At 41.3% G+C, this 25,727-nt stretch overlaps 2 protein-coding genes, 1 long non-coding RNA gene and 1 pseudogene across 5 annotated transcripts; 3 read left to right on the top strand and 1 right to left on the bottom strand.

Moving 5' to 3' along the window:
* On the top strand, positions 1-3,774 carry LOC131218626 (protein DMR6-LIKE OXYGENASE 2-like). Its single transcript, XM_058213290.1, has 3 exons — positions 1-538; positions 1,909-2,236; positions 3,366-3,774. The coding sequence occupies exons 1-3, from the start codon at positions 66-68 to the stop codon at positions 3,624-3,626; spliced, it is 1,062 nt and encodes a 353-aa protein (XP_058069273.1). The 5' UTR covers positions 1-65; the 3' UTR covers positions 3,627-3,774.
* Positions 556-22,619, bottom strand: LOC131218634 (uncharacterized). The gene is made up of 3 exons (XR_009157798.1): positions 22,325-22,619; positions 1,162-1,221; positions 556-691 (listed from the first exon to the last, which is right to left on the bottom strand). It is a non-coding gene; the product is annotated as an uncharacterized LOC131218634 (long non-coding RNA).
* LOC131218628 (protein DMR6-LIKE OXYGENASE 2-like) lies at positions 11,585-19,244 on the top strand. 3 transcript variants are annotated; one of them, XM_058213293.1, is made up of 3 exons: positions 11,585-12,162; positions 12,979-13,306; positions 18,479-19,244. In XM_058213293.1, exons 1-3 carry the CDS (start codon positions 11,690-11,692, stop codon positions 18,536-18,538), a joined length of 861 nt encoding a protein of 286 aa, XP_058069276.1. In that variant the 5' UTR covers positions 11,585-11,689; the 3' UTR covers positions 18,539-19,244. The 3 variants fall into 3 exon arrangements, with proteins under 3 accessions (XP_058069276.1, XP_058069274.1, XP_058069275.1); XM_058213291.1 differs by lacking the exon at positions 18,479-19,244 and adding an exon at positions 14,144-14,525; XM_058213292.1 differs by lacking the exon at positions 18,479-19,244 and adding an exon at positions 13,952-14,095.
* LOC131218630 (jasmonate-induced oxygenase 2-like) overlaps positions 21,677-25,727 on the top strand; it is an 8,959-nt pseudogene continuing 4,908 nt past the window's right edge.

The following is a 25,727-nucleotide window of genomic DNA, read 5'->3' on the forward strand; positions in this document are numbered from 1 at the left end:
TTCTCTCAATTACAGAGAGAAAATCACAGAGAGAGAACTAGAGAGAGAGAGAGAGAGAGAGAGATATGGGGTGTGAGGTTGATCGGGTCTTCATCCAGGCCGTAGAGCACAGGCCCAAGCCCACAATCATCGAGGTGAGCGGAATTCCGCTGATTGATCTCTCGCCGTTAAATTCTGTCGGTCCCGAAGGTCTGCAGTCCCTTTCGGGCCTCATCGCGGAGGTGGGGGCCGCCTGTAGGGATTGGGGCTTCTTCCAAGTGATCAACCATGGCGTGCCGTTGGATCTTCTAGACCGGATCGGATCGGCGGCGAAGGAATTCTTCGCTCTGTCGCCGGAGGAGAAGCGGAAAGTGCGGCGCGACGAAATGAATTGGCTGGGCTATTTCGATACCGAGCATACCAAGAACGTGAGAGATTGGAAGGAGGTTTTTGATTTTGTTGTCCACGTTCCAACGGTGATCCCAGCTTCCTACGAGGCTGATGATCAAGAAGTGCAGGAGTTGAGGAATCGGTGGCCCACCTATCCTCTTGAATTGAGGTAATGGAAGATCTAAACGGCTCGATCTCGTTTCTGATTATCATGAGCTGAAAAGTCAGTTGCATGGGACATCAGACCATCGAAATGGTGGGCCCCGCAAAAGATGGAGATGGTCCATTCGTTAGGTGGGCCATGCGTGGACGTAGAGTCCTACTAGCATTGGCCAATGGCAATCCATTGATTTTGATGGATGTGGTTTGGCCAGTGACCCCAACACCAGCCAACTAGCTGATGTCAAAGCTCTGTGGCCCCACCATGATGTATGTGTTTTTATCTACGCCGTCCATCCATTGTTTCAGCTCATTTTAGATCCAAATCTCGAGCAGATCACACCGCAGGGAACGGTGGGGATTGAATGCTTACCGTGGAAAACTTTTTGAATGGACGTTTAAAATTTTTCTACCCATGGGTCCCAGAGAGCGGATTTGGAAAGGCTGTTACCATGGAGCCGTATATCCACGCCATCCATCTGTTTTGCCGGCTGGCATGAGCTAAAAATGAAGTGATCCAAATCTAGTGGGCCCCACGATGATGTATTTATTATATCCACACCGTTCATCCATTTGGAAAGATCATTTTAGGCATGATCCAAAAAATGAATCATATCCAAAGCTCAAGTGGACCATACCATAAATAGCAGTGGGAACAATGATTTCCACCGTTAAAATATTTGTACGGCCCACCTTAATATTTATTTTCCATCCAATCTGTTCATAAGGTCAAAAAAACCTGGATGAATAGAAAAAACAAATATCAGATTCATCCAAAACTTCAGTTACCCCAAGAAAGTTTCAATGGCAGACGTTTAATCCCCCATTGCTTTCTACAGTGTGGTCTACTTGATCTTTGGAGCTATCGTATTTTTGGGCGGAAGCCTTAAAACGAGCTTGCCAAACGGTCGGACAGTTTTGATATAACACATACCTCATGGTGGGCCCACAGAACTCGGTGACGTCAATTCACGTACGCACACCAGCCATGTCGGTGGCCCTAGCAACCTTATACCTGTGCAGTTTCACGTGTGACTTGAGTTGAGTTGCTGTGAGATGCAGAGGCACACAAGGGACGGGCGGCCCGTATAATTACGTATAATGCAGGTGGCTCGTGTGAGGTGGTACTCATATGATTTGAAATCCATGAGAGGATTCGGCGAGGTCCTAACCCCTGAGACGTAGGCCTTGACAATGAGAAAACAGAAGGCATTTTCAATTCATTTATCCAAAAGTATAATAGTGACTATCCATTTCTACAACTATATCTCATACTACAAACGGCAAAAAATACAATTCCAAAAATTCAAATTCAAAGTGGACATTACATGTGCATATATATAACTGGTTTTTTATTTGTGGGATTTTTTTCGCTATCAGAGAAGCATCCATGGAATATGCCCGAGCTGTGGAGAAGCTAGCATTCAAGTTACTTGAGCTTATTTCACTGAGCTTAGACTTGCCGGCAGATCGGTTGAGCACTTTTTTTAAAGAGCAAACAAGCAATATCCGTGTCAATCACTACCCTCCTTGCCCTGGCCCGCACCTTGCCCTGGGCGTTGGTCGCCACAAGGATCCTGGCGGCCTGACTGTCCTTGCTCAAGACGATGTGGGAGGACTAGATGTGAAGCGAAAAACAGATGGTGAGTGGGTCAGGGTCAAGCCAATCCCAGATTCTTATATCATCAATGTCGGTGACATCATTCAGGTACTTTTGGTTTATCAATATCTCTATCATTAGAGTGCATTTGGATGCATAATCTAATCGAATTGCAATAAATACTAAGCTAGGAAATGACTTTGACGCAAGGAGGACATGATTAGATCCAGTACCGTCTTCCTCAGGGGATAACTAATCTGAATACATGGAGTTTCTCTTGACTCATCACAAAGATACCTCGAATCCACAAGTTTACACTCCCTTAAATAATGATATAACCCTAGGAAGAAGTTTCATAATCAAACTATAGCTAAAACTCCCTAAAATTGTGTCCTATTTTGCTTAACCATGCTATTCTCTTAACTTATCGAAGCACTTTTCTTGTTGGACACAACTTCTAAAACTCAAAGGATGAAGAGTTATAATCAAACTAAAACTTGCTATAAATAGTAAAAATGAAAATAAAATGAAATTTTGACCGTCGATATGATGGAATCTCGCAAATTCGGCGTGGGCGACCCGGCATAGCGGGGTTGGTTGGCTAAAATAGCTTCTCCTAACCCAAAATCATATATAGTACATCAGATAACCCATTCTAGTTTGCGAGATATGCTTGTTTTAATGTTCTGATGGCCCGAATCACTTCCTCCTCCAATCTGGCCTTTTCTGGTCCATCTTAGCCATGAAATTGTATGAGACCTGCTCCACATTAGACTTCCTCAGTATGAGAAACCACTTCCTTGAGTTTGTTATTGCAATTGGATTCAATAGTTCATCCAAATACCTAGTTTGAAATGGATTTTGCACACTCTAACCATAGAATGTATTGGGATACGAAACATAATTGAATTACAATTTGATTCAATAGTTCATCCAAACAACACAATCGTCAAAAGAACAACATACATTTTGATCAATTAATGGGCCACCTAACCACAAATCTGCTAATTAACTTTTCAATAACAAATACACCCAAATTCATAAACCAATGTCACAGATTTCCCATTATTGGTGCTATTTTCATGTATGGGCCATCCAAGAGGTATTTGATCCATCGGACGGTCCGGGTACATTGGCACGCGACTAATCGATTACCATTTAAAAAGTGGTAGTTGAAGAACATAGATTCTTCATCGTTGCTTTAAAGTATCATATTTCATCAATAGATTTTTTGCAGGTTTGGAGCAATGACAGGTATGAAAGTGCTGAGCACCGGGTGTCCGTGAACTCGGAGAAAGAGAGATACTCCATTCCTTTCTTCTTCAACCCTGCACACCATGTGATGGTGAAGCCCTTGGAAGAGTTGGTCAGTGAGGAGAATCCCGCAAAGTATAAGGAATATAACTGGGGGAAGTTCGGCAAGATTAGGAAGCAGAGCAATTTCAAGAAGCTGGACATTGAAAACCTTCAGATTTCTCATTTCAAGATATCTGAATGACTAAAATCTCCAGAGCTATTATGATATGTGTATAAAATAGTAATAAGAATTCGAATTATCTCACATACATTAATATAGAGTGGAGATTGATGCTATTATGATATGTGTGTGTATATGTAAAACAGTAATAAGAATTTGAATTCTCTCACACACTTTAATAAGGAGGGGAGATTTCGATATATATAAATAAAATTATAAATACATAATAAAGAGAATTTACATTAGAGATAATGGTTACAAAAAAAAAAATGACAGTACATTTTTTTATATTTGAATTTGAATTATGGTTTTGGCGAGGTCATCAGCTAGTTGATCATTTGTGCAGATAAATGGAAGATCATGAGCTATTTCGATGTTTTTGGTCTGAGCATGAAAAATAAAGTTGGCCGGAAGATAATTTGCTGCGACATTATTACACCAAGGTATAGATGGATTTGGGACAAACATATAATAAGATGATTTGATTAAAGTGACATTTTGAGAGTGATAAGCAATTGAAGGTGGGACAAACATGTTATTAACAAATGTCTTAAATATGAGGAAATTCGACTAGCCCGAGAAAGTTCGGGTGAAAATCTAACAACAAATTATTTTGGAACTTTCGAGAAATTCGACCAGTCGAAGTGTCCTTCAACTAGCCTGAGCTCTAGTTCGACTAGTCGGAGGTTACATATATTGTGCGCGGGTTATGTAAATTTGAAGTGATTTCCGGATTATTCCAAGTCGGTGCAAAAGTTGAGTTTCTTAATCTATAAATAGGAGTCCCTAGGGCAATTTAAAACATGTTAAGGCTTCTTAAAATATTCTAAAGAGTTTCTAGAAGGAGTTCTAGGGTTTCAAAGGGGTGTAACAAGGGTGAGATTCAAGGTTGTTCCAATCGGGTAAGCCTTCTCTCTTTGTAATTTCTGATGTCATAGTGAATTTCTGTCGTTTTGTACCATGATTTTTTCCCGAAAGGGTTTTCCACATTAAATCGCTGTGTTCTTCTTCCTTTTGCTTGGTGCTTTTGGATTGCTATCCTAGATTCATCTCCGTGTGATTCCGCCCTTTATCCCAACAAAACATGTGATATTTAGGTTAGGATCATTAGACTAATGTGACATTTTGAGAGTGACGGGCAATTAAAGGTGGTACAAACATGCGATCTTTGAAATAGGATTATTCAGCAAATATGACATTTTGAGAGTGACAAGCAATTGAAGATGGGACCTGCATGATATCAAAAGAAAGCTCTAGATTCGACAGTCTCAGTTGATCATTTAGGACTGTTGGCTTAAGCACGAACGGCCGCTAACCTTTATATAATCAATGAAAGAAAGTATTGGTTATTGAGATATTTTTTCTTTTGGACAATCCCCATCCAAGGAAAGCCCTATGGTATGGCCCACCTAAGAATTGTATTTGCTTCATTTTTGGGCTCATGCCCTAAAATAATTTGGAAAAATGGATGGATAGCATGGATATATAATATGTACATCAAGGTGGGCCCCATGTAACGCACCGTCGCGGGCGAGGTTGGGTCGCATCTAATTCGTTCCTCAAATCCAACGGCTAGAGTCCTGAATACATCCGATGTATTCAAGCAAACTTCAAATGATTCCAGGCTAGTGGAGATTTGATCACATACAAACCGCTGCATGCAGATAGTTTGTATTGCAGCCCCATATTTCCCACTAGAATGCCCCTTTTCTGGGGAATCTGTACCATTCAAATGGTAGGCCGCACAATGAAGATCAATCAGCACAAAAATCAGTTGTTAAGATCATCATATGATATAAGCTTTTGTGTTGAGTTAGAGAATCGGTTTTCCATTGATTCAAATGATGTAGTCCACCTCTTGGACGGACTCGCTTTCTTTTCGTTTCAGATGATCTTCATCCTGAGGACAATCGCGTTTACATGGTTTTGATTTTCTTACACATGTAGCAAGTTTCTAGAATACCAAAGCAGGAGAGTGGCAGCTCGCCACTTGGTAGATCTCTCGTTTTGGCTGAGAGCCCCATTTGTATGCATTTGTTGCTTACACAATGTGAAACGACTTTGGTGCCCCTCTTTTACACCCAAAATTATAATGTCTTTTAATCCAACCCATGTGGTTTCACCGGATTGCAATTTAAAATCTCAACCATCTAAATCCTTTCTAACCTTGAGTTTTGCAAGAATTATAAGAAAATCAAGCTTGGAGGCTATAAATACAGCAATTCCCTTCACATTTCAAGGCATCCTCATCAATCTAAGAAAAACAAAAGTGATGATGATAATGGGGATAAACGAATACTACACTTGGTAATGCAATGATTTGGCTAGCCCCTTTTCAAAATAAAAGCATATCAAGCCAATGCCGCCAATCGATAGATATGTCGATTACAAAAGTCAAGAGACCATACACAAGGCTACCGCCTGTCTAAGTCTATAAAAGTAGTAAATAATAAAGAGACCTGCACCCTTACTATGGGCACTAGATTGCAGGTGGATTGGACTCGTGGGTGCCTTTTTAGAGCTTTCATGTGTATTTGTGGTGTGGGATATTTTATGTTTACTAGCCAATTACTCAGATTTCTATAGTTGGTTAAATCATGTAAAAACTTAAAGAGAATGAATTGGGGGAGATTTTATCTTTAAATGACTTCTAATTTGCGACTGAAAATTCTAGGTAAGAAATCATGGTCACAAAGAGGGAAAGTATTAAGTACCTCTCTACTCGTACAAGCGTACATCTGTACTTTACAGAACAATATGAAATACCATGGATTAAGTTAGCTATTATGCGTGTATGATGCAAATGTATGTGAACTTTAGTGTAGCAATGCAGTGCCTACTACAAGCGATGGACCAGGTCAGATAAGTCTACCTGAATTCACCCACTTAAAAAAGTAGTCCAAGCCGAGTCGATTCAAGTTTTTTATGAGCAAGATTCTGTATACCGGCGAGCCGCAAAGCATACGCTTGGATTGACTCGACGAGCAGGTGGATTGAGAGTAAAAATGATGATGCACAATGTTAATAAAGGTAGGAATGTAGTTGTAACATCCTGAAATTTTGCTATTTTGGATTGTCAAAAATTCTCATTATTTTTTTTAAAAAATAACTAGCTCACATCGTCACTTACTGACCCTTGATGCTCGAGGTAAGCTTATACGTAGGTGATACTAGTAAAGAACCACCCAAATTCGATTAACCAACCGTATGAAGCTAACTAATCCGCCTGATCACTTGAACCTCAAGTCTAGCCTCGTGAATTGTTCATCTAGGGCCTAAACTAACTAATCCATCACTGACTAATCAAGACAACCGTAACTAAATTAAAGATCTACCCAAAGCTACGCCAGCTATGGCCCGGATTTTGACTAATGGACCAAATTAAGATGGTCACTCATTTAGCCGAGGAACCAACGATCTAGAGTGATCATGACCAAATAACCATTTTCGCTAATTTCGAATAGGCCACACTGTGAACTTAGTTAATCCAAACCTTAATAACTGTGCCCAAGAAATCTCCCTACCCAATTCATTCCAGAAATCGAACAAGCTCTAGACCACTCGTTAGCGGGCTACTATTTTCGAAATTATAGAATAATGCCTATCTCACTGGGCTTGACGTCCATCGCGGATGGTGGGCCCAAACAATACCCCACAGCACAACTTGGACCATGAAAATAGAGCTTTAAAGGCGTGACTCTTCGAGACTTGAAACCTGAAACTTAAATGAGTTGGCCCTGCCACTAAAATGACGAAGTTGTGACTTGTAACCGTTGAATTGCAATCAAACTCAGACCATGAGTTAGGGATATTTTTCTGCTCATATCCGAATAATTGTGAGCCTGCTCGATCATTGGTGACCGTTGATAGCAAATCAGGTCCATGCGATCAATTGACTCATTCGTTTGCTACCAAACTTGGGACAACCCTTCATCTGACAATGAGACACCTATCCCATAGCATAGATGGGCCAGGGGGCTACTGGGACAGCCCCAAGGACCAGAAATGCACTCATTAAGGGTATATGCATCAAGTCTAGCCTCCCCAAGGTCAATTGGGCTAATTTTCAAACTATATAAACCCCAAAAACTCTATCCCACACCCTCATACGAATTTTTGCAGCAAGAGGAGAGAGAGAAGAGAGAGTAGAGGGGGAAGGGGCTCCAAGAAGCTGGATTTTGAGGAATTCACTCTCCTACTTCAACTCTCATTGGAGCACACAACACCACCACCGTAGGAGCGGCCCACCAGCCATAGAAAGGTAATGAGTCCAGCCCCTTTCTAGATTTTGGCATTTTAGGTCCTTGCATGCACTCTGACATGCAAATTCTATCGGTGCAGGGCTCCGATACACCAACCCACGGAACTAAAACCTTAAGAGCGGTTCCATGAACTGTTAGATTATTTCTAGGTGTGGACCATTACCCTTAAGTTGCCAATTATCGAATCCCATATTACGATTAATGATTGTGTAGTGAATGAATGATTGTATGTTAACCAGTGTATGTTCGTCTGGCCCTTCGCCTCACATAAATTGCTAATCATGTGTAATGTAGCTTAAAAGTTCAATTGGATGCTAGCATAAGTTGAAATTGCAAAATTTGTTGCTCTTGCTCCCTATTACTCACTTTCCTATGTACTCAATATGTCTTACCTCACATGAATTGCTATGTTAGTTGTAACGTGACCTGCATATTCGATAAAATGCCCAATAGAGTAAAATTTCCTGATTTGTTGCTTATATTTGTTCCTAAAGATGCATAGTTGATTTATTATTATTATTGATGTACTGTGGCTATTTAGTTAATTGGGTTGGCCAGCAAAATCAAAAAGTTTCGTAAGGGCTGCCCTGGGCCAATCCAACCGATTCAAGCTGAAGACAGACAACCGAAAGTAGTTAGACTATGCAGGATGCTTGCACCCAGTGCTTGTTATGCCGTACTTCACCTGAGTCAGTCGAATTAGTCCACCAGTTGGCCAACCATCTATGTTCACCATGTATGGTCACGTTTGCTAGAATCTGAAGCACCCCATACTTTTGAGAGGCCACTATTAACTGTTAATTATACGATCCTCAAGACTCATGAGCCGCGCATGGTGGAATGAGACACTGTGTCCGAACTGTCGGCTTACGCTAGGGAGACGAGCCTCCCTACAGTGACCAGTGAACAACCAAGTCTTAGGAGCCGGGCATGGTGGAATGAGACACTGTGTTCGTATTGTTAGCCTACGCTGGGGTGACGAGCCTCTTCTTAGTGACCAACGAGCACAGGAGGTGATAGTTCCTTATTCGAACGACCCCCGTTAAATTACCCGGCCGATGGTTCCATGCCAGAGTACCATTCGAACGACCCGGGTATGAATGAAATTGGGTGACGAGCCCTTTCCCTTATGGTGATTTGATTATGTGACAAGCCCGTACCTCGTAACTGAGTAATCATACTCGGTGTTTGGGTGACGACCCATACCGAGTTTATCCTCAAATCTTTAGGTATCATGCCTTACCTTTGGAATTATCGATTTATGAGACAAATGGATGATACCTAAATTTGAATCAAGGATCGAAAGCTCAGAGCCGCTACGGCCGCCCTGGGCCAAGTGATTTGGGTAAGGCCATTGATTAAATGAAAGTGTTTTAACTTTCCTAATCTTACTAGATGAACGAACTTAATTAAATACTTGGCTAACATGAATATTCACGCATTGCATTAGTTAGGTTGGCGACTCGGCAGTCGAGGTCGGGTTGAGCGACTATTTGTCCTTTGTGATCGTAAGATGGAGTCGCTTGAGGGAGTGTTGTATGGCGAGGGCATGCATCATATCACAATACCATGCAAGTGCATTAATAAGAGCGTCTAGGAACTGCATGCTTACTTTACTTTTCATTAATTTTGTATGTGGATTTGATAGCTTGTGTAACTTAATGTTAATGGAACCACTGAGTTGATCACTCATTCCCACTCTAGGACAGTATTTTAAAATACCAATAAGATTTTATCTTTAATGCAGGTACCACAAAGCCTGACGAGCTGGATGAGGCGACCATTGTATAGTTCATTTTAATTCTAGGAATTGCTCAATGCCAGGTAAAATGAATTATAGAACCCCGCTTACATAAAGCATATGTGGCACTCGGGATATCAGGAGTCGAGTATCTACTCGGCCCCCAAAAATCCCGGGTGTTACAGTAGTCGATCATAGCTAGGTGAGTAGTGGGTGAATGGGTTTATTGCAAGAGTTGACTTGAGTGTGCTGGATTAGCCTCGTGACTGCTTGGATGGCTAAGATTAGGATTTATTTTAGTTTAGAAGGGCTTCCTCTCTTACATTCTTCCTCTCCTTGGTGAATGGATGTATTAAGTCCCACTCTTCTTCTCTCACTCCTCTCCCTTAAGCTCTCTTTGTGAATGGTGAGTAATAAGAGATTATTTGGACATGAAATATGAAGAGGTATTTATAGAATCTTTGGGCATTTTTTTGCAATTCATGTGAACTCTAAGAGTTAAAAGGGTCTAAGGGCTATGATTGGCTGCTAGAATGAGAGCGCCATGTGGCACAATGTGGATGGTTGGATCAAATGGCAATGGATGTAATTTTAGGCAAAGGGGTCATTCCTCCACAATGAGTTTGCCAATGCATGATGACTGATGTCTTCATCCTACTTAACCCCTCCACAAAATTTAGCGGAGTTCCATGTGGCAAGTGGCACATGGATGGGCTTCGTCTTTTGCAAGGGTCCCTCCTGGGGTGGTATTTTTCCCCTGGTCCACTCAGATTTGCCTTTTGTGGTCCTAAATGCTATTGGGCTAGGGCTTAGACTTTGGGCTTAGTTTTAATCGGGATTTTTGGATTCTAAGGGATCCTATAGTACCACGATCAACTTGTCAGCCCTAAATGGGGGTGTCTACACTCGCTAACCCAAACACAAAAAATAAAAAATAAAAAAAATCAGGGAAATGTTGCCTATCAATTTTTTGTCTCACATGTATACTTATCCTATCTTAGCCTAGCTTAATTTAGTCTCTCCACTTTTGTCTAGCATGATACCCCAGCAAGTCGAAACAATTAGCATAGCTCTAACTTAGCCTCTCCTCTTACATTCAGCACATTGCCAAAGTAAGTTAGATTTAGTTTAGTTAATCATCTGCGACCCCATCATTGGAAACCTGAAATTCCCAAGTCCCTAGTGATTTTCTTGGTCACAACCTCCTCACTAAACCACGACTCTCTCATGGCCAGTCAGGTAAATCATTCAGTTTTTTTTTTTTTTTTTTTGTTAGCTTGTTAGTACACACCAACGGTCAGTACATGCACTGTTAGCCTCCCCCACTAGGGATCGATACCAAGACCTCAAGTGTTGAAACGAGGTATATTTATTCAGGTCTAAAAGATTATCAATCGTCCACAACCATCTTGCGTGCTCGAATTTCCATGTAATTTTTTGCTTTACTTTTTTGCCAATTATATTACATTTATAATTATATTAATAAAATTGACACTGAATCTTTTTATTTCCTATTTTCTTTTTAAATATTTATTTTGCTAATAAAAGTCATTATTTTCAAAGTAAAAAAGATCTCATTTGAATGACTAATCCTTCCCTTCATAAATCCGCTTGAATCTTTGTCAAATTTTAGGTTAATCTTCTTATACCCGTCTAAATCTGGCTATTTCAGTGTTTAGGGTGATGAGGTGTTCAATCTTCCATACTCAGCACATACAAACTTACACATATAATTAAAATTAGACTATTCACTACATGTGTGGCCGCCTGTCCAAATTAAAGCCTAACACAACTAACCATTAATTTTTTGTTCTTGATACATCCAAACTTGCACACAGTATAATTGGAATTACTTGCATACCAAATATGCAGTATCTAAGTAATTATTAAGTGCCTGTATATCATCCATTACACTCCGCCAGAGCACCGAAGCTTTTTTCAATCCTAGGTGCCCAAGTACATCCAACGTCATTGCTAACATTATCGCACTGTCCGTTGAAACACCTCTCACTTTCTCGATTAGATAGAGAGAGAGAAAGAGAGCACCTCTCATTCTCTCGATTAGATAGAGAGAGAGAGAGATGGGTTGTGAGGTTGATTGGGCGTTCATCCAGGCCGTAGAACACAGGCCCAAGCCCACAATCATCGAGGCGGGCGGAATTCCGCTGATCGATCTCTCACCGTTGAATTCTGTCGGTCCCGATGGCCCGCAGTCCCTTTCGGGCCTCATCGCAGAGGTGGGGTCCGCCTGTAGGGACTGGGGCTTCTTCCAAGTGATCAACCATGGCGTGCCGTTGGATCTTCAGGACCAAATCAAATCGGCATCGAAAGATTTCTTCGCACTGTCGCCGGAGGAGAAGCGGAGAGTACGACGCGACGAAGTGAATCCACTGGGCTACTACGATACCGAGCATACCAAGAACGTGAGAGATTGGAAGGAGGTTTTTGATTTTGCTGTCCAAGATCCAACGGAGATCCCAGCTTCCCATGAGGCTGATGATCAAGAACTGCAGGAGTTGAGGAATCAATGGCCCACCTATCCTCCTGAATTGAGGTAATTGAAGATCTTAAGCTTCTCGATTTCATTTCCGATTATCATGAGCGGAAATTCAGTTGCGCGGGATATCAGACTATCGAAAATGGTGGGCCCCACAAACGGATTGGGTGGTGACGCCAGCATCACACCCAGGTAGGTGGTGTTGGGACGCGGTTTGGCTAGTGATGCTGCAACTAGCCAGGTGTCTAGTGTTCGGTGCTTTGTGGGCCCCGCCATGATATGTGTTCTATCCACACCGTCCGTCCACTTTCACATATCATTTTAACACTTTTACATATCATTTTAATACTTTATTCCATATATGAGGCAGATCAAAATCTCAGGTGGACCACACCATGGGAAAACAGTAGTGATTGAATGTCTACCATTAAAAACCTCCCAGAGACCACTGTGATGTTTATTTGACATCCAACCTGTAGATTAGGTCATACAGACATGGATGAAAGTAAAAAAACAAACACCAGCTTGACTCAAAACCCAAGAAGTTTTTAATGGTGAGAGTAAGAGTTCAATCAACACTGTGTGGCCCACTTGACATTTTGATCTACCTCAGTTTTGGGACGATACCATAAAATTATCTGGAAAAATGGATGGACGGCATGGATGAGACACATACATCATGTTGGGGCCCACAGACCACCGACCACATACATGATCGAATTTTTGCAATTCAATTCAATTCAGTTGTGCATCCGAACGCAGAAAATGTCATATCCATGGAAATTGATTTCATATGCAACCATATCCAGCTTCCCAAACAACCCAAGTAGATATTGCATTTATTTATTTATTTATTTTGATTTTCTCTATCAGAGAAGCATCCACGGAATACGCTCGAGCCGTGGAGAAGCTAGCATTCAAGTTACTTGAGCTCATCTCACTGAGCTTGGATTTGCCGGCCGATCGGTTGAGCGGTTTCTTTGGAGAACAAACGAGCTTTATCCGTCTCAATCACTACCCTCCTTGCCCTGCCCCACACCTCGCCCTGGGTGTTGGTCGCCATAAGGATGCTGGAGCTTTAACTGTCCTTGCTCAAGATGATGTGGGTGGACTTGATGTGAAGCGAAAAACAGATGGTGAGTGGGTCAGGGTCAAGCCAATACCGGATTCTTACATCATCAACATCGGCGACATCATTCAGGTACTTAGTATAGATAATATCTCTATCATTTGAAATGGTAAGAGTGTTTTTGGGGGCACTATCTAATTGAATTGCAATAATTACTAATGGTAAGAAATGACTTCCTCACCATGGTAATAAATGACTTCTCTTACCCAACGAGGTTTGGGCGAATGGTCTCCACCATAGGTTTGCTCCCTATAGGTGAGGGTTTGATTCCCCTCCTTGGCTTTACCCGATACGCGTGATTGTGGATGATTGCGTGTATCCGCAGGGATTAGTCTCACTTCAAAAAAAGAGGTAGGGACACCCTGTGTCTTCAAAAGAAAAAATAAAAAATAAAAACAAGAAATGACTTCCTCAGTATGAGAAACCAATTCCTTAAAGTAGTGATTGTAATTCGATTCAGTAGTTCATCCTAACACTATTCAATAGATTGAAATGGGTTTGCACAATCTAATCGTAGAACACATTGGGATACAAAATCTATTCGAATTGCAATTTGATTCAATAGTTCATCTAAACAACACAATCATCAAAAGATCGGCATACATGTGGATCAATCGATAGGCCACCAAACCATAGTTCTGGTAATGAACTTTTTAAGAACAAATACACCCAAATTCATAGACCAATGTCATAGATTTCTAACACCCAAATTCATAGACCAATGTCATAGATTTCCCATTGCGCCATTTTTCATGTATGGGTCATTCAAGAGGTACTCCATCCATTGGATGGTCCAGGTACATTGGCATGCGACCAATTGAATATTGTTTACAAAGTGGTACTTGAAGAACTTGGATTCTTTAAGTCGTTGCTTTTAAGCGTCGTGTTTCATCGATAGATTTTTTGCAGGTTTGGAGCAACGATAGGTATGAAAGCGCAGAGCACCGTGTGTCGGTGAACTCAGGGAGAGAGAGATTCTCCATTCCTTTCTTCTTCAACCCTGCACACCATGTGATGGTGAAGCCTCTGGAAGAGCTGGTCAGTGAGGAGAATCCCACGAAGTATGAGGAATATAACTGGGGGAAGTTCTTCAAGATAAGGAAGCTGAGCAATTTCAAGAAGTTGGATGTTGAAAACATACAGATTTCTCATTTCAAGATATCTGAATGACCAAAGTCTCTGATGCTATTATGATATACATTCATACATTCATACATGTGTGTGAGTGTTTGTTTGATGAGTGATGACTGTGGAGTTATGGCATTTTATCAAAGTGCATGTATCATATAAATGTGGATTGTGCCATAATGGGTGTGGTGGGCCGCACAATCGGGTTGGTCAATTACGCGAGTGGGTTTGAATGTGGGTCGTTGGAGGGTGGCTCATTTAACCATCCAGCTCCTGATGACTTGATCAGTCTCAATAAGGTGGGGCCCACTTGATGAAGGGTTAGGACGTTCACAAATAGAGAATCTTTATGCTTGGGGAATGTTGATGTGGGAAATACCATGTATGATATGAGGAAGAACCCAGATTTTATGATAAGTGAATGTTTGTGGAGTAATGGCATTTTATGAAGTGCATGGATCATGTTAATGTGGGTTAATGCCATGAGCAAGTGCGGGCAGTTGAATGTCCGAGTTGTGGTAGATTGGGTGGGCCCCACCACGTGGATGCTCTGTCCAAGTGGGGGCCACATGTGTACCCTGAATGAGGGCCATTGGAGGGGTGTTTGTTTTAACCATCTGGCATTTTCCCAAGTGAAGCCCCTGATGAGTTGAAAGGTTTAAAATTCACATCGTGGGGCCCACCTGATGAAGGTATTGGATGTAGATAGTCTTTTATGTTTGGGGAGTGATAATATGGGGAACTAAATAAGGATTGACACTTTGGGCCAATGCATTTTCGCAAACGGCATATGCGAGTAGACCCGTTAGTAATACGAATGGACCCCACCATGTATGTGCTATTAAAAAGAGGTCTTAAATCTAAATATCTTCGACTAGTCCTGAGAAAGTTCGGCTCGAAGTCTAGCAACAATGTATTTGGAATTCTTGAGATTTTCGACTAGTCGAAGGGTCTTTCGACCAGTTGAAGGGCTCGACTAGTCGAGGGTTACGCATATTGTGCGTTGATTGTGCGTGGACTGTGTAAATTTGAGGCAGTTTCTAGAGATGTGCGTAAGTGAGAGTTCCCTAACTATAAATAAGAGTCCCTAGAGCTATTATAAGGTATTCTAAGGCTTTCTAAAATATTCCAAGGGTTTCTAAAAGAGTTCTAAGGTTTTCAAATGGTGTAGCAAAGGTCAGATTTGAGGTTGTTCGAATAGGGTAAGTCCTCTCTCTTTGTAATTTATGCTTTCATAGTGGATTTATGTCGCTTTGTGCCGTGATTTTTTCCTGAAAGGATTTTTCGCGTTAAATCTTTGTGTTCTCTTGTGTTTACTTGGTGCTCTTGGATTGCTATCCTAGATCCATCTCTGTGTGATTCTGTAGAATAAATCCCAATAAGTCGTATCAAAGCAATCATTAGGGCACATATGTAAATCTGCAGGATTAACATTAATGAAAAGCACTAGGTATGATATTGAGAAGTACTCAGGCAAAAATAACTTTGAGTTATGGAATATCAACATGATCAGTTCTTTAACCAAGCAAGGTGAGGATGATGTTCTTGAGGAACGAAAGTCTACTATGACTGATGATGATTGGACTACCCTTGATAAGAAGGCTTTATCCTTGATCCGTTTATGTCTCATGGATGAAGTTCTCTACAATGTTTTGAGGGAGAAAACTGTGGCTAGTTTTTGGACAAGTTAGAGGATATTTAGGAGAAAAAATTCTCTGAAAATCGTTTACACTGGAAGCTACAGTGGTATGACTTTAAGATGACAGAGGGAGGGGATCCGGGAGCCCACATCAGTAACTTTAATAAATTGGTTTGCAAACTGTTAGATATGGAGGAAGTGATCAAAGATGAGGAACAAGCATGTATGTTGTTGAACTCTCTTCCGACATCGTATGAGTCATTCAAGGATACAATGTGCACTACAAATAAAACCCTAAGTGTCGACACCGTTATCTCAGCCCTTCAAGAGAATGCCATGAGAAAGCTAAAAGGTGATATGGGGACATCTTTCGATGCACTGATTACAAGGGGCAGGAATACTGATCGAGGTACAGGATCCTCAAGACCTAAATGAAAATCTAAGGGTAAGGGCAAACGAAAACTAAAATGTTGGAACTGTGGAATGACTGGACACATGAAAAAGGATTGTACCAATCCTAAACCGAATAAAGAAAACTCAGAGGCTTCTTCTAAGGAGACCAATGTTGTTACATCTGATGAAGAGACAAATGGTGGTAATGTTCCGTCAGTGTCTATGGTTGGACACTTGTATGATAATCTTAGAGATGAGTGGATCCTTGACACAGGAGCATCATATCACATGACTCCTCATCGGAATTGGGTCGCCAGTTACAAGGAATGCGATAGGGGATGCGTTTTTATAAGCAATGACAATGCCTGTAATGTTGTGGCTATTAGTACTGTGAGCATTAAGATGTTTGATGGGATGAATTAGCTTACCTTGACTGATGTCAGGCACGTTCTTGATATGAATAAAAGTCTGATTTCTCTGGGTGCACTCGAGACTATGAGGTGCAAGTTCACTAGTATTGATGGTGTCCTTAAAGTTTCAAAAAGGGCACTCGTGGTTATGAGAGCGCAAAGGCACAGAAACCTTTATAGGTTGATTAAGAATACTTCAGCGGGTGGAGCGGCAGCAGCTGTTACAAATTCCACGTCTGTACATATGTAGCATGCTCGTCTAGGCCATATGAGTGAGCAGAGCATAAAGGTACTATCTGATCGTTATTTGATTCTAGCTTTTAAAAATATTGATTTAGATATATGCGAGCATTGTATATATAGTAAACAATCTAAATTATCTTTTAAAACCAGAAAACATGTATGTAAGGGAGTACTTGATTATATGCACTTTGACGTATGAGGGCCATCGCCAAAGGTTTCCATTGGGGGGGTCGTCATGGTTTGTATATATGGTAAACAATTTAGATTTAGATAAAGTCATGATCTTTGTGATAGAGCAACAATGCTAATTACTACAGGGCCACCTGATGGATAGCTTGGATCTTGCACCTGTGTGGTAATGTTAGAGGGGTAGCCTGTACACACTCGTAGGATTATCAAACCCCAACTCTCTGAATCTGTCTTATTTATTTGCTCATTAAGTATCTCTATATGCTGTCATTTGATGAAATCACTTTCCCTTGATCGGTCATCTGGACAGTGGTGCCTGCCTTGGAAAATGTTTTAGAAAACTGTCCAATATGCATCCATTCTCTCCCATAGTATTTGTGTCCATCTTTCAACCCAGCGATGGAAAACGTATTGTACCTCTCTATGTGGCATGAAGTCGGTCAAAATTCACAACAATACAGACGACAAGCAGAATATATCATTTTTTTCTGCAGGTCATGGAATGGGACAATACATGCTCCAATACCAAGAGTAGCAATTTAGGAGCATTTGTTTGATTCTATGAAGAAATAGATTACTATTTGCTTGAAGCATTGCAAATATTACGACTCACGAAGCTACTCAATCTCATCTTGAAATAGGTGTAACTTTGAGGATACAATATCCTACTACATGGACACAAACTCGTGAATCACCAACATGGTTGGTAACAGAGGCATACGTATGTTAAAAGATTCATGATGTGGGTGTATAAAGGTAGGGATGCCAGTGAGTGAGGTACAGGCCCAAGCAAAATCTTAATTTCACATAGGCCCAAACTCCAGCCAAGCCTACCAGCTCAAACTCCGGTCCCATTGACAGGCCTATAAAAAAGTTCCAGCAATATGGTTGCATGTATTTGATTTCTTCTATGAGTGGGTAGAAAAATGCCTGCATGCATGTTTCTACCCACAGAACTCACCCCAATGGTCCTTGAACCTTTGAAAGTTCGGTATTCCTCATTAAAAATATAAGAGCAGTTTGTGTATCACTAAGGTACGATGCAAGAGAGTTTGCAAAGTGGGACGATCTAAAACTAGTGGTTTACTGGCTCCACGTTGAACTCTAGAGGCTGGAGGCACCTCTCACCTCAGTTTTCCCTCCCTTCCTCTGTTGCGTTGTCCTCTTTTCTTCACCTTATTATTATTATTTTGGATCCAATGCATGGAAACTATATTGCTGAATTCCTCTTGTTTCGTGCAGTTTTGCAAGAGTCCAGGAGCTCTGCCAACTGCAAGAGAAACAGCATATTCAAAAGAATGATGTGAGCACCTAAGATACACACACTATCCATCGATCGTCGTCCTGTTTTTCCCCTATTGCGCCTTCCGACACGTTCATCCTTCCAACAAGATCTTACCATGGCCACACTTAAGCTGCACTAGATATCTTGTTAGGCAGAGATCAGAAGTGGCTAGTCCAGTGGGCCTTTATCCATGCGCTCGACCATGGGATTGTCCAATCTTCGGTGCAAGCTTGCAGGCCTCTGCAATCATCTTGCAATTGCATGGATGCTACAATGAAATAATATATCCTATGAGAAAGAGCATTCAGTTTTCTGGTTAATAGCCCAAGTGGAGCTCTTCCACAGAATGTGATGAGCACCGGGTTGTCCACATGGTGGCTATTCAAACCATTTCACAATGGCAGGGGTTTATCTGCTGTACGTTTTGATCCAGACCATCCAACTGACTGATTGAAGGATCATAAACTTCAAATTAATGACTATCAAATTCACTTAGATGGTCTGAGCCAGAACTCAACCAGAGAATTCAGATGGTTATGATTGGCCAATCAATGTGATTTGCATATTATGATTGGCCTATCAATGGTATGCATTTTTAATTGAAATCTGCAGATCAGTAACATATTGTAATCGCATCGTGCCCCTTAAATACCTCTATGTATATGGTGTCCCTTAAACATAGTATTTGTGAAAAAAAAGGAAGGCTGGTGATATGTTATTTGATCTGTTTTGTGATGTGTGGATCCTCTTTTTTCTTTTTTTTTTCAAACATCAGTTATGTGGATCTCTTTGTTCATATGTGGTGAAAACCTGTTCCCAATGAGTTTAGAAATGGATGTCCATCTTTCATTAGAGAAATTTTCTCCATTTGGGTTTTTGCAAACCCAAACATGTACTGTTCCATAATCATGGTGTAGCTGTCAAACCCGAACAGAGTCTGGGATAGTGTTTTAAGATCCAGATTGGAATGGACAATAATATCAGGAAATTGAAAGATTAGACCATATGTAGATGATGAATATGGAACAGACGTATTGCAACATGAGACAGGGAGACTTTTGTCTGTGAATTCATATCATCTTTCAATGATCCAAACCGGTTATATTTATGGGTCTTGCAAAAGAAATCTCCAGATTCAACTATCTTAGTCTTTTGATAATTTCGCTCTTTTGCTTTGAACGTTAACGGTCACTATAATCTTTATATAATCAACGGATGAAAATATTCAATCTGAGATTTTCTTTCGGGGATTTCCTCATCCAAGGGAAGCCCTATCGAATAAACAGTTTTTCATTGAAATATGCCCAAATCCAACGGCTAGAGTCCTGAACTATCTTATTTCAATACGTGGGGATGTATTCGAGCAAACCTCCAAAGCGGATTGCGTGCTGAGTTACTCAACAACGAGAAATTTGCTACTGTAGGACCCATTTATGGCCCGCTAACCTTTTTAGTCACTCTTATTTTTACATCCCAAGAGTACTCCCCAGCTGTACGGACAGTTTTTCTCAGGTCGAAAATGCCGTTGCTTTTCCCACCGCAAGCGGATCGGCAGGTGCCCGAAGACGAGCGCTGACGCTCCTCGAACTCCGAGTTGTACGAACGGTTCAAAAGATATCAAAGCTAGATGGGCCCCACAGTTATGTATTTATTATATCCACAACGTTCATCCATATTTAGAGATCATTTTGGAGCATTATCAAAAACAAAAATCATATCCAAAGATCAACTGGACCACACCACAAAAAATTGATTTTCACCGTTAAAAATTTTGTAGGGCCCACCATAACATTTATTTTCCATCCAATCTATTCATAAGGTCACAAAGACCTGGATGAAGAGGAAAAACAAATTTCATAATGATCCAAAACTTCTATAACCCCAAAAAGGGTTTCAATGGTAGACGTTCAATCCCCCACTGCCTTTTACAGTGTGGTCCACTTGATAGTTAGATCTGTCTTATTTTTCATCTCAACCCTTAATACCAGATCGTCAAATAGATGGACGGTTTGGATATAACACATACCTCACGATGGGACCCACAAAAGCAGTGGGGATTGTACCGGGAGAAATAAAAATGGCGTGCCGCGGCAGCCCGTGCAATATATTTTTTTTTTCACAAGGAGAGCCTTTCTCTCATACATTTTTCTCTATTACATATTTAATATGTATATATAAGCATATAAATTTTTTTTACTCTTTTTTTTTTTTAATTTAATAAACATATCTCTTAAATTAGAATGAGTTACTCAACATAGCATCTATAATTTTAGGGTAGGAGAAGCTACTTTAGCTAACCAACCTAGTTATTTTCCAAGATTCCATCAGGTCGATGGTCGAAAATCCATTTCATTCACTTTGCGGTCAATTTCAATCAGTTCGCGATGAATTTCATTAACTTCGGGGTCAATTTTATTCACTTCGTAGTCAATTTCAATCACTTCATGGTCAATTCCCTTCATTTCATGGTCAATTCTGGCAATTCCCCTTCACTTCATGGTCAATTCAATTCGTTTCACAGTCAATTCCCTTCACTTCACGGTCAATTCAATTCATTTCATAGTCAATTCCTTTCATTTCACGGTCAATTCCATGCATTTCACAGTCAATTTCGGCGATTCCCCTTCACTTCACGGTCAATTCAATTCATTTCACAGTCAATTCCCTTCACTTCAAGGTCAATTCAATGCATTTCACGGTTAATTCGCTTCATTTCACGGTCATTTCCATGCATTTCACGGTCAATTCAATTCATTTCACGGTCAATTCCCTTCACTTCAAGGTTAATTCAATGTATTTCACGGTCATTTCCATGCATTTCATGGTCAATTATGGAGATAACCCTTCACTTCACGGTCAATTCAATTCATTTCACGGTTAATTCCTTTCATTTCACGGTCAATTCCATGCATTTCACGGTCATTTCTGGCGATTCCCCTTCACTTTACGGTCAATTCAATTCATTTCATGGTCAATTCCCTTCACTTCACGCTCAATTTCATGCATTTCACGGTCAATTTCGGCAATTTCGCGAAACTTCCGTGAAATGAATTGAATTGACCATGAAATGAAGGGAATTAACTGTGATATGAATTGAATTGACCATGAAGTGAAGGAAATTGACCGTGAAATGAATTGAATTGACCGTGAAATCACAGAGAGAGAACTAGAGATAGAGAGAGAGAGAGAGAGAGAGATGGGGTGTGAGGTTGATCGGGCCTTCATCCAGGCCGTAGAGCACCGGTCCAAGCCCACAATCATCGAGGCGGGCGGAATTCCACTGATTGATCTCTCGCCGTTGAATTCTGTCAGTCCCGATGGTCTGCAGTCCTTTTCAGGCCTCATCGCAGAGGTGGGGGCTGCCTGTAGGGATTGGGGCTTCTTCTGAGTGATCAACCATGGCGTGCTATTGGATCTTCTAGACCAGATCGGATCGGCGACGAAGGAATTCTTTGCTCTGTCGCCGGAGGAGAAGCGGAAAGTGCAGCACAATGAAGTGAATTGGCTGGGCTACTTCGATGCTGAGCATACCAAGAACGTGAGAGATTGGAAGGAGGTTTTTGATTTTGTTGTCCACGATCCAACGGTGATCCCAGCTTCCTACGAGGTTGATGATTAAGAAGTGCAGGAGTAGAGGAATCGGTGGCCCACCTATCCTCCTGAATTGAGGTAATGGAAGATCTAAAGGGCTCGATCTCATTTCTAATTATCATGAGCTGAGAAGTTAGTTGCATGGGACATCAGACCATCGAAATGGTGGGCCCTGTAAAAGATGGTGATGGTCCATTCGTTAGGTGGGCCACCTTAATATTTATTTTTCATAAGGTAACACAGACCTATATGAATAGGAAAAACAAATATCAGATTGATCCAAAACCTCAGTGACCCAAGAAAGTTTCAATGGCAGACGTTCAATCTCCCACTGCTTTCTGAAGTGTGGTCTACTTGATCTTTGGATCTATCTTATTTTTGAGCTCGCCTTTAAACGAGCTTGCCAAATGGACGGACGATTTTCACATCGGGCTCGAGTTGAGTTGCTTGTGAGATGAGGGGCACACTCGGCGTGGGCGGCCCGTGTGATGTAGGTGGCTCATGTGATTTGGAGCCCACGAGGGATTCAATGGAGGTCCTAACCCATGAGATGTGGGCCTTGGCAATGAGATAAAAAAAGGTATTTTCAATTTATTTATTTAAAAGTATAATAGTGACTATCCATTTCTACAACTATATCTTGTACTACAAACAGCAAAAAATACAAAATTGAATTCATTTGCAACCATATATAGCTTCTTAAAAATTCAAATTCAAAGTGGACATTGCATATGTATATATAACTGGTTTTTTACTTTGGGGCTTTTTTTCCCCTATCAAAGAAGCATCCATGGAATATGTTGGCGTTGTGGAGAAGCTAGCATTCAAGTTACTTGAGCTTATTTCATTGAGCTTGGACTTGCCAGCAGATCGGTTGAGTGGGTTTCTTTAAAGAGCAAACAAGCAATATCCGTGTCAATCCCTGACCCACACCTTGCCCTGACCCGCACCTTGCCCTGGGCATCAGTCACCACAAGGATCCTGGCGGCTTGACCGTCCTTGCTCAAGACGATGTGGGAGGACTAGATGTGAAGTGAAAAATAGATGGTGACTGGGTCAGGGTCAAGCCAATCCCGGATTCTTATATCATCAATGTCGGCGACATCATTCAAGTAATTTTGGTTTATCAATATCTCTATCATTAGAGTGCATTTGGATGCATAATCTAATCGAATTGCAATAAATACTAAGCAAGGAAATGACTTTGATGCAAGGAGGACATGCTTAGGCCCAGTATTGTCTTCCTCAAGGGAATAACTAATCTGAATACATGGAGTTTCTCTTGACTCATCACAAAGATACCTCGAATCCACGCGTTTACAATCCCTTAAATAATGATATTAACCCTAGGAAGAAGTTTCATAATCAAACTACAACTTAAACTCCCTAAAATCGTGTCCTACTTTGCTTAACCATGCTATTCTCTAAACTTTTCTAAGCACTTTTCTTGTTGGACACAAGTTCTAAAACTTAAAGGATGAAGAGTTATAATCAAACTAAAACTTGTTATAAATAGTAAAAATGAAAGTATAAATAAATTTCGACCGTCAATATAATGGAATCTCGCAAATTCAGCGTAGGTAACCCGACGTAGCGGGGTTGGTTGGCTAAAATAGCTTCTCTTAACCCAAAATTATATATGGTACATCGAATAACCCATTCCGGTTTGTGAGATATGCCCGTTTTAAGGTTTTGATGGCCCGAATCACTTCCTCCTCCAATTTGGCCTTTTCTGGTCCATCTTAGCCATGAAATTGTATGTGACCCACTCCACATCAGAGTTCCTCAGTATGAGAAACCACTTCTGATGTAGAGCGGGTCATGGACAGTTTCATGGCCAAGATGAATCACAAAAGGCCCGGTTGACGACAGAAGTGATCCGGACCGTTCGACCTTAAATCGGGCGTATCTCGCAATCCGGAATGAGTTACCTGACGTAAAATATATGATTTTAGGGTAGAACGAGCTACTTTAGCCAACCGACCCCACTACGCCGGGTTGCGCAGCCCAGAATTGCGAAAAAACCCTGGATCGACGGTCGTTTCCCTGCTTTAATTTCGTTTTTACTATAAATAGTAAGTTTTAGTTTGACTGTAACTCTTCATCCGTCGGGCTTTAGGAGTTGCGCCCAACGTGAAAAGAGCTTAGAATAATTAGGAGAACGGTTTGGTGAAGCCAAATAGAACACTTACTATTTTTAGCTAAAAACCTTGCGCACTAGTAGACATCACGACTGTCTACAAATAGTAAGTTACTATTTATAGTAAGTCGCGAATTGTAGGAGTTTTAGTTGTAGTTTGATTCTGATTTCTTTCCCATTGCTTGGTACCCCTATTTAAAGGGTTGTGAACTCATTTTTATTGATTCGTTAATCAAATTCGAATTTATTAGAATTTCTTTCTATTTCCTGCTTTCTTTCCTCGTGGATTCAAGAAGTCTCTGTGAGGAGTCCAGAGAAGTTCCGTGGATTCGGAATAGTTATCCTCTTGAGGAAGACGGTGCTCTCTCCTGCGTTAGTTTGGTATCAAAGCGAGGTTTCTCCTCGAATTGATGACTTCTAACGACGGGTCAGGCAACAATCCCATCGGCGGTGCTCCAGGGAATTTACCTTTAACGATGACAGCTTTCAAAGTAGCGTAATGAGAGAATCAGCAAGCCATGCAAGGGCTGTAGGCTTCCATCGACTGTATAGCGGATCTCTTGGCGGAAAACCTAAGGCAACTCCGTATTCCTGATGGTAATCCTCCACCGCCAATTGCTGAAACTTGTAATCGCCCTGATCGCAAGATAGTATCAGCAATGCATCCAAGAGTCATTCCTGAGGAAGGGGGCTCCAATGAGGAGAAAATCAACGACATCATCTTCCAACACCCCAGACATGGAGGTAATCGAGTAGATCGAACGGATCAAGAATTCAAGATGCGGGTTGATATTCCTAGCTTCAATGGCCAACTGTACATTGAGGATTTCCTCGATTGGCTTTCTGAAGTTGAGCGATTTTTCGACTATATGGACATCCTGAAGTAAAGAAGGTCAAGCTTGTGGCTTACAAGTTGAAAGGAGGAGCTTTAGCTTGGTGAAAGCAACTGCAACTCTCGCAAACCAGGCAGATGAAAGCACCAATCCGCACCTGGTAACGGATGAAGCAGCTACCACGTGTCTGATTCCTCCCTAGCAATTACGATTAGGTATTATTCTAACAATACTAAAATTGTCGACAGGGTAGTCGGTCGGTGAGAGAATACACAGAAGAATTTTACCGCCTGGCGGCGCGTAACGATTTAGTCGAGACTGAATCGTAGCAAGTCACCCGATTCAACGGTGGATTGCGTATGGCTATTCAGGATCGGGTCCAGATGCAGTCTGTCTAAACGATGAATAACGCGATCAAGTTGGCTATTTGGGTAGAAGTGCAATTTGAACGTCCTAACACACAGACCTATCCTACTATAAGGATCCCTGTGGCAGGTCCGCCCCAGGGAACTGCACAGCCCAAAGGAAAAGAGCCCGTAGGAGCATGCGCTCAACCTCCTACGTCTGAGAACCGAGATGAGAGAAGCGGGTAAGCTAGACCCCAAAGGGGCATATCGACTGCTGGTGGTTCAAGTAGAATCC

This window comes from Magnolia sinica, chromosome 11 (assembly GCF_029962835.1).
Source record: "Magnolia sinica isolate HGM2019 chromosome 11, MsV1, whole genome shotgun sequence".
Lineage (NCBI taxonomy): Eukaryota > Viridiplantae > Streptophyta > Magnoliopsida > Magnoliales > Magnoliaceae > Magnolia > Magnolia sinica.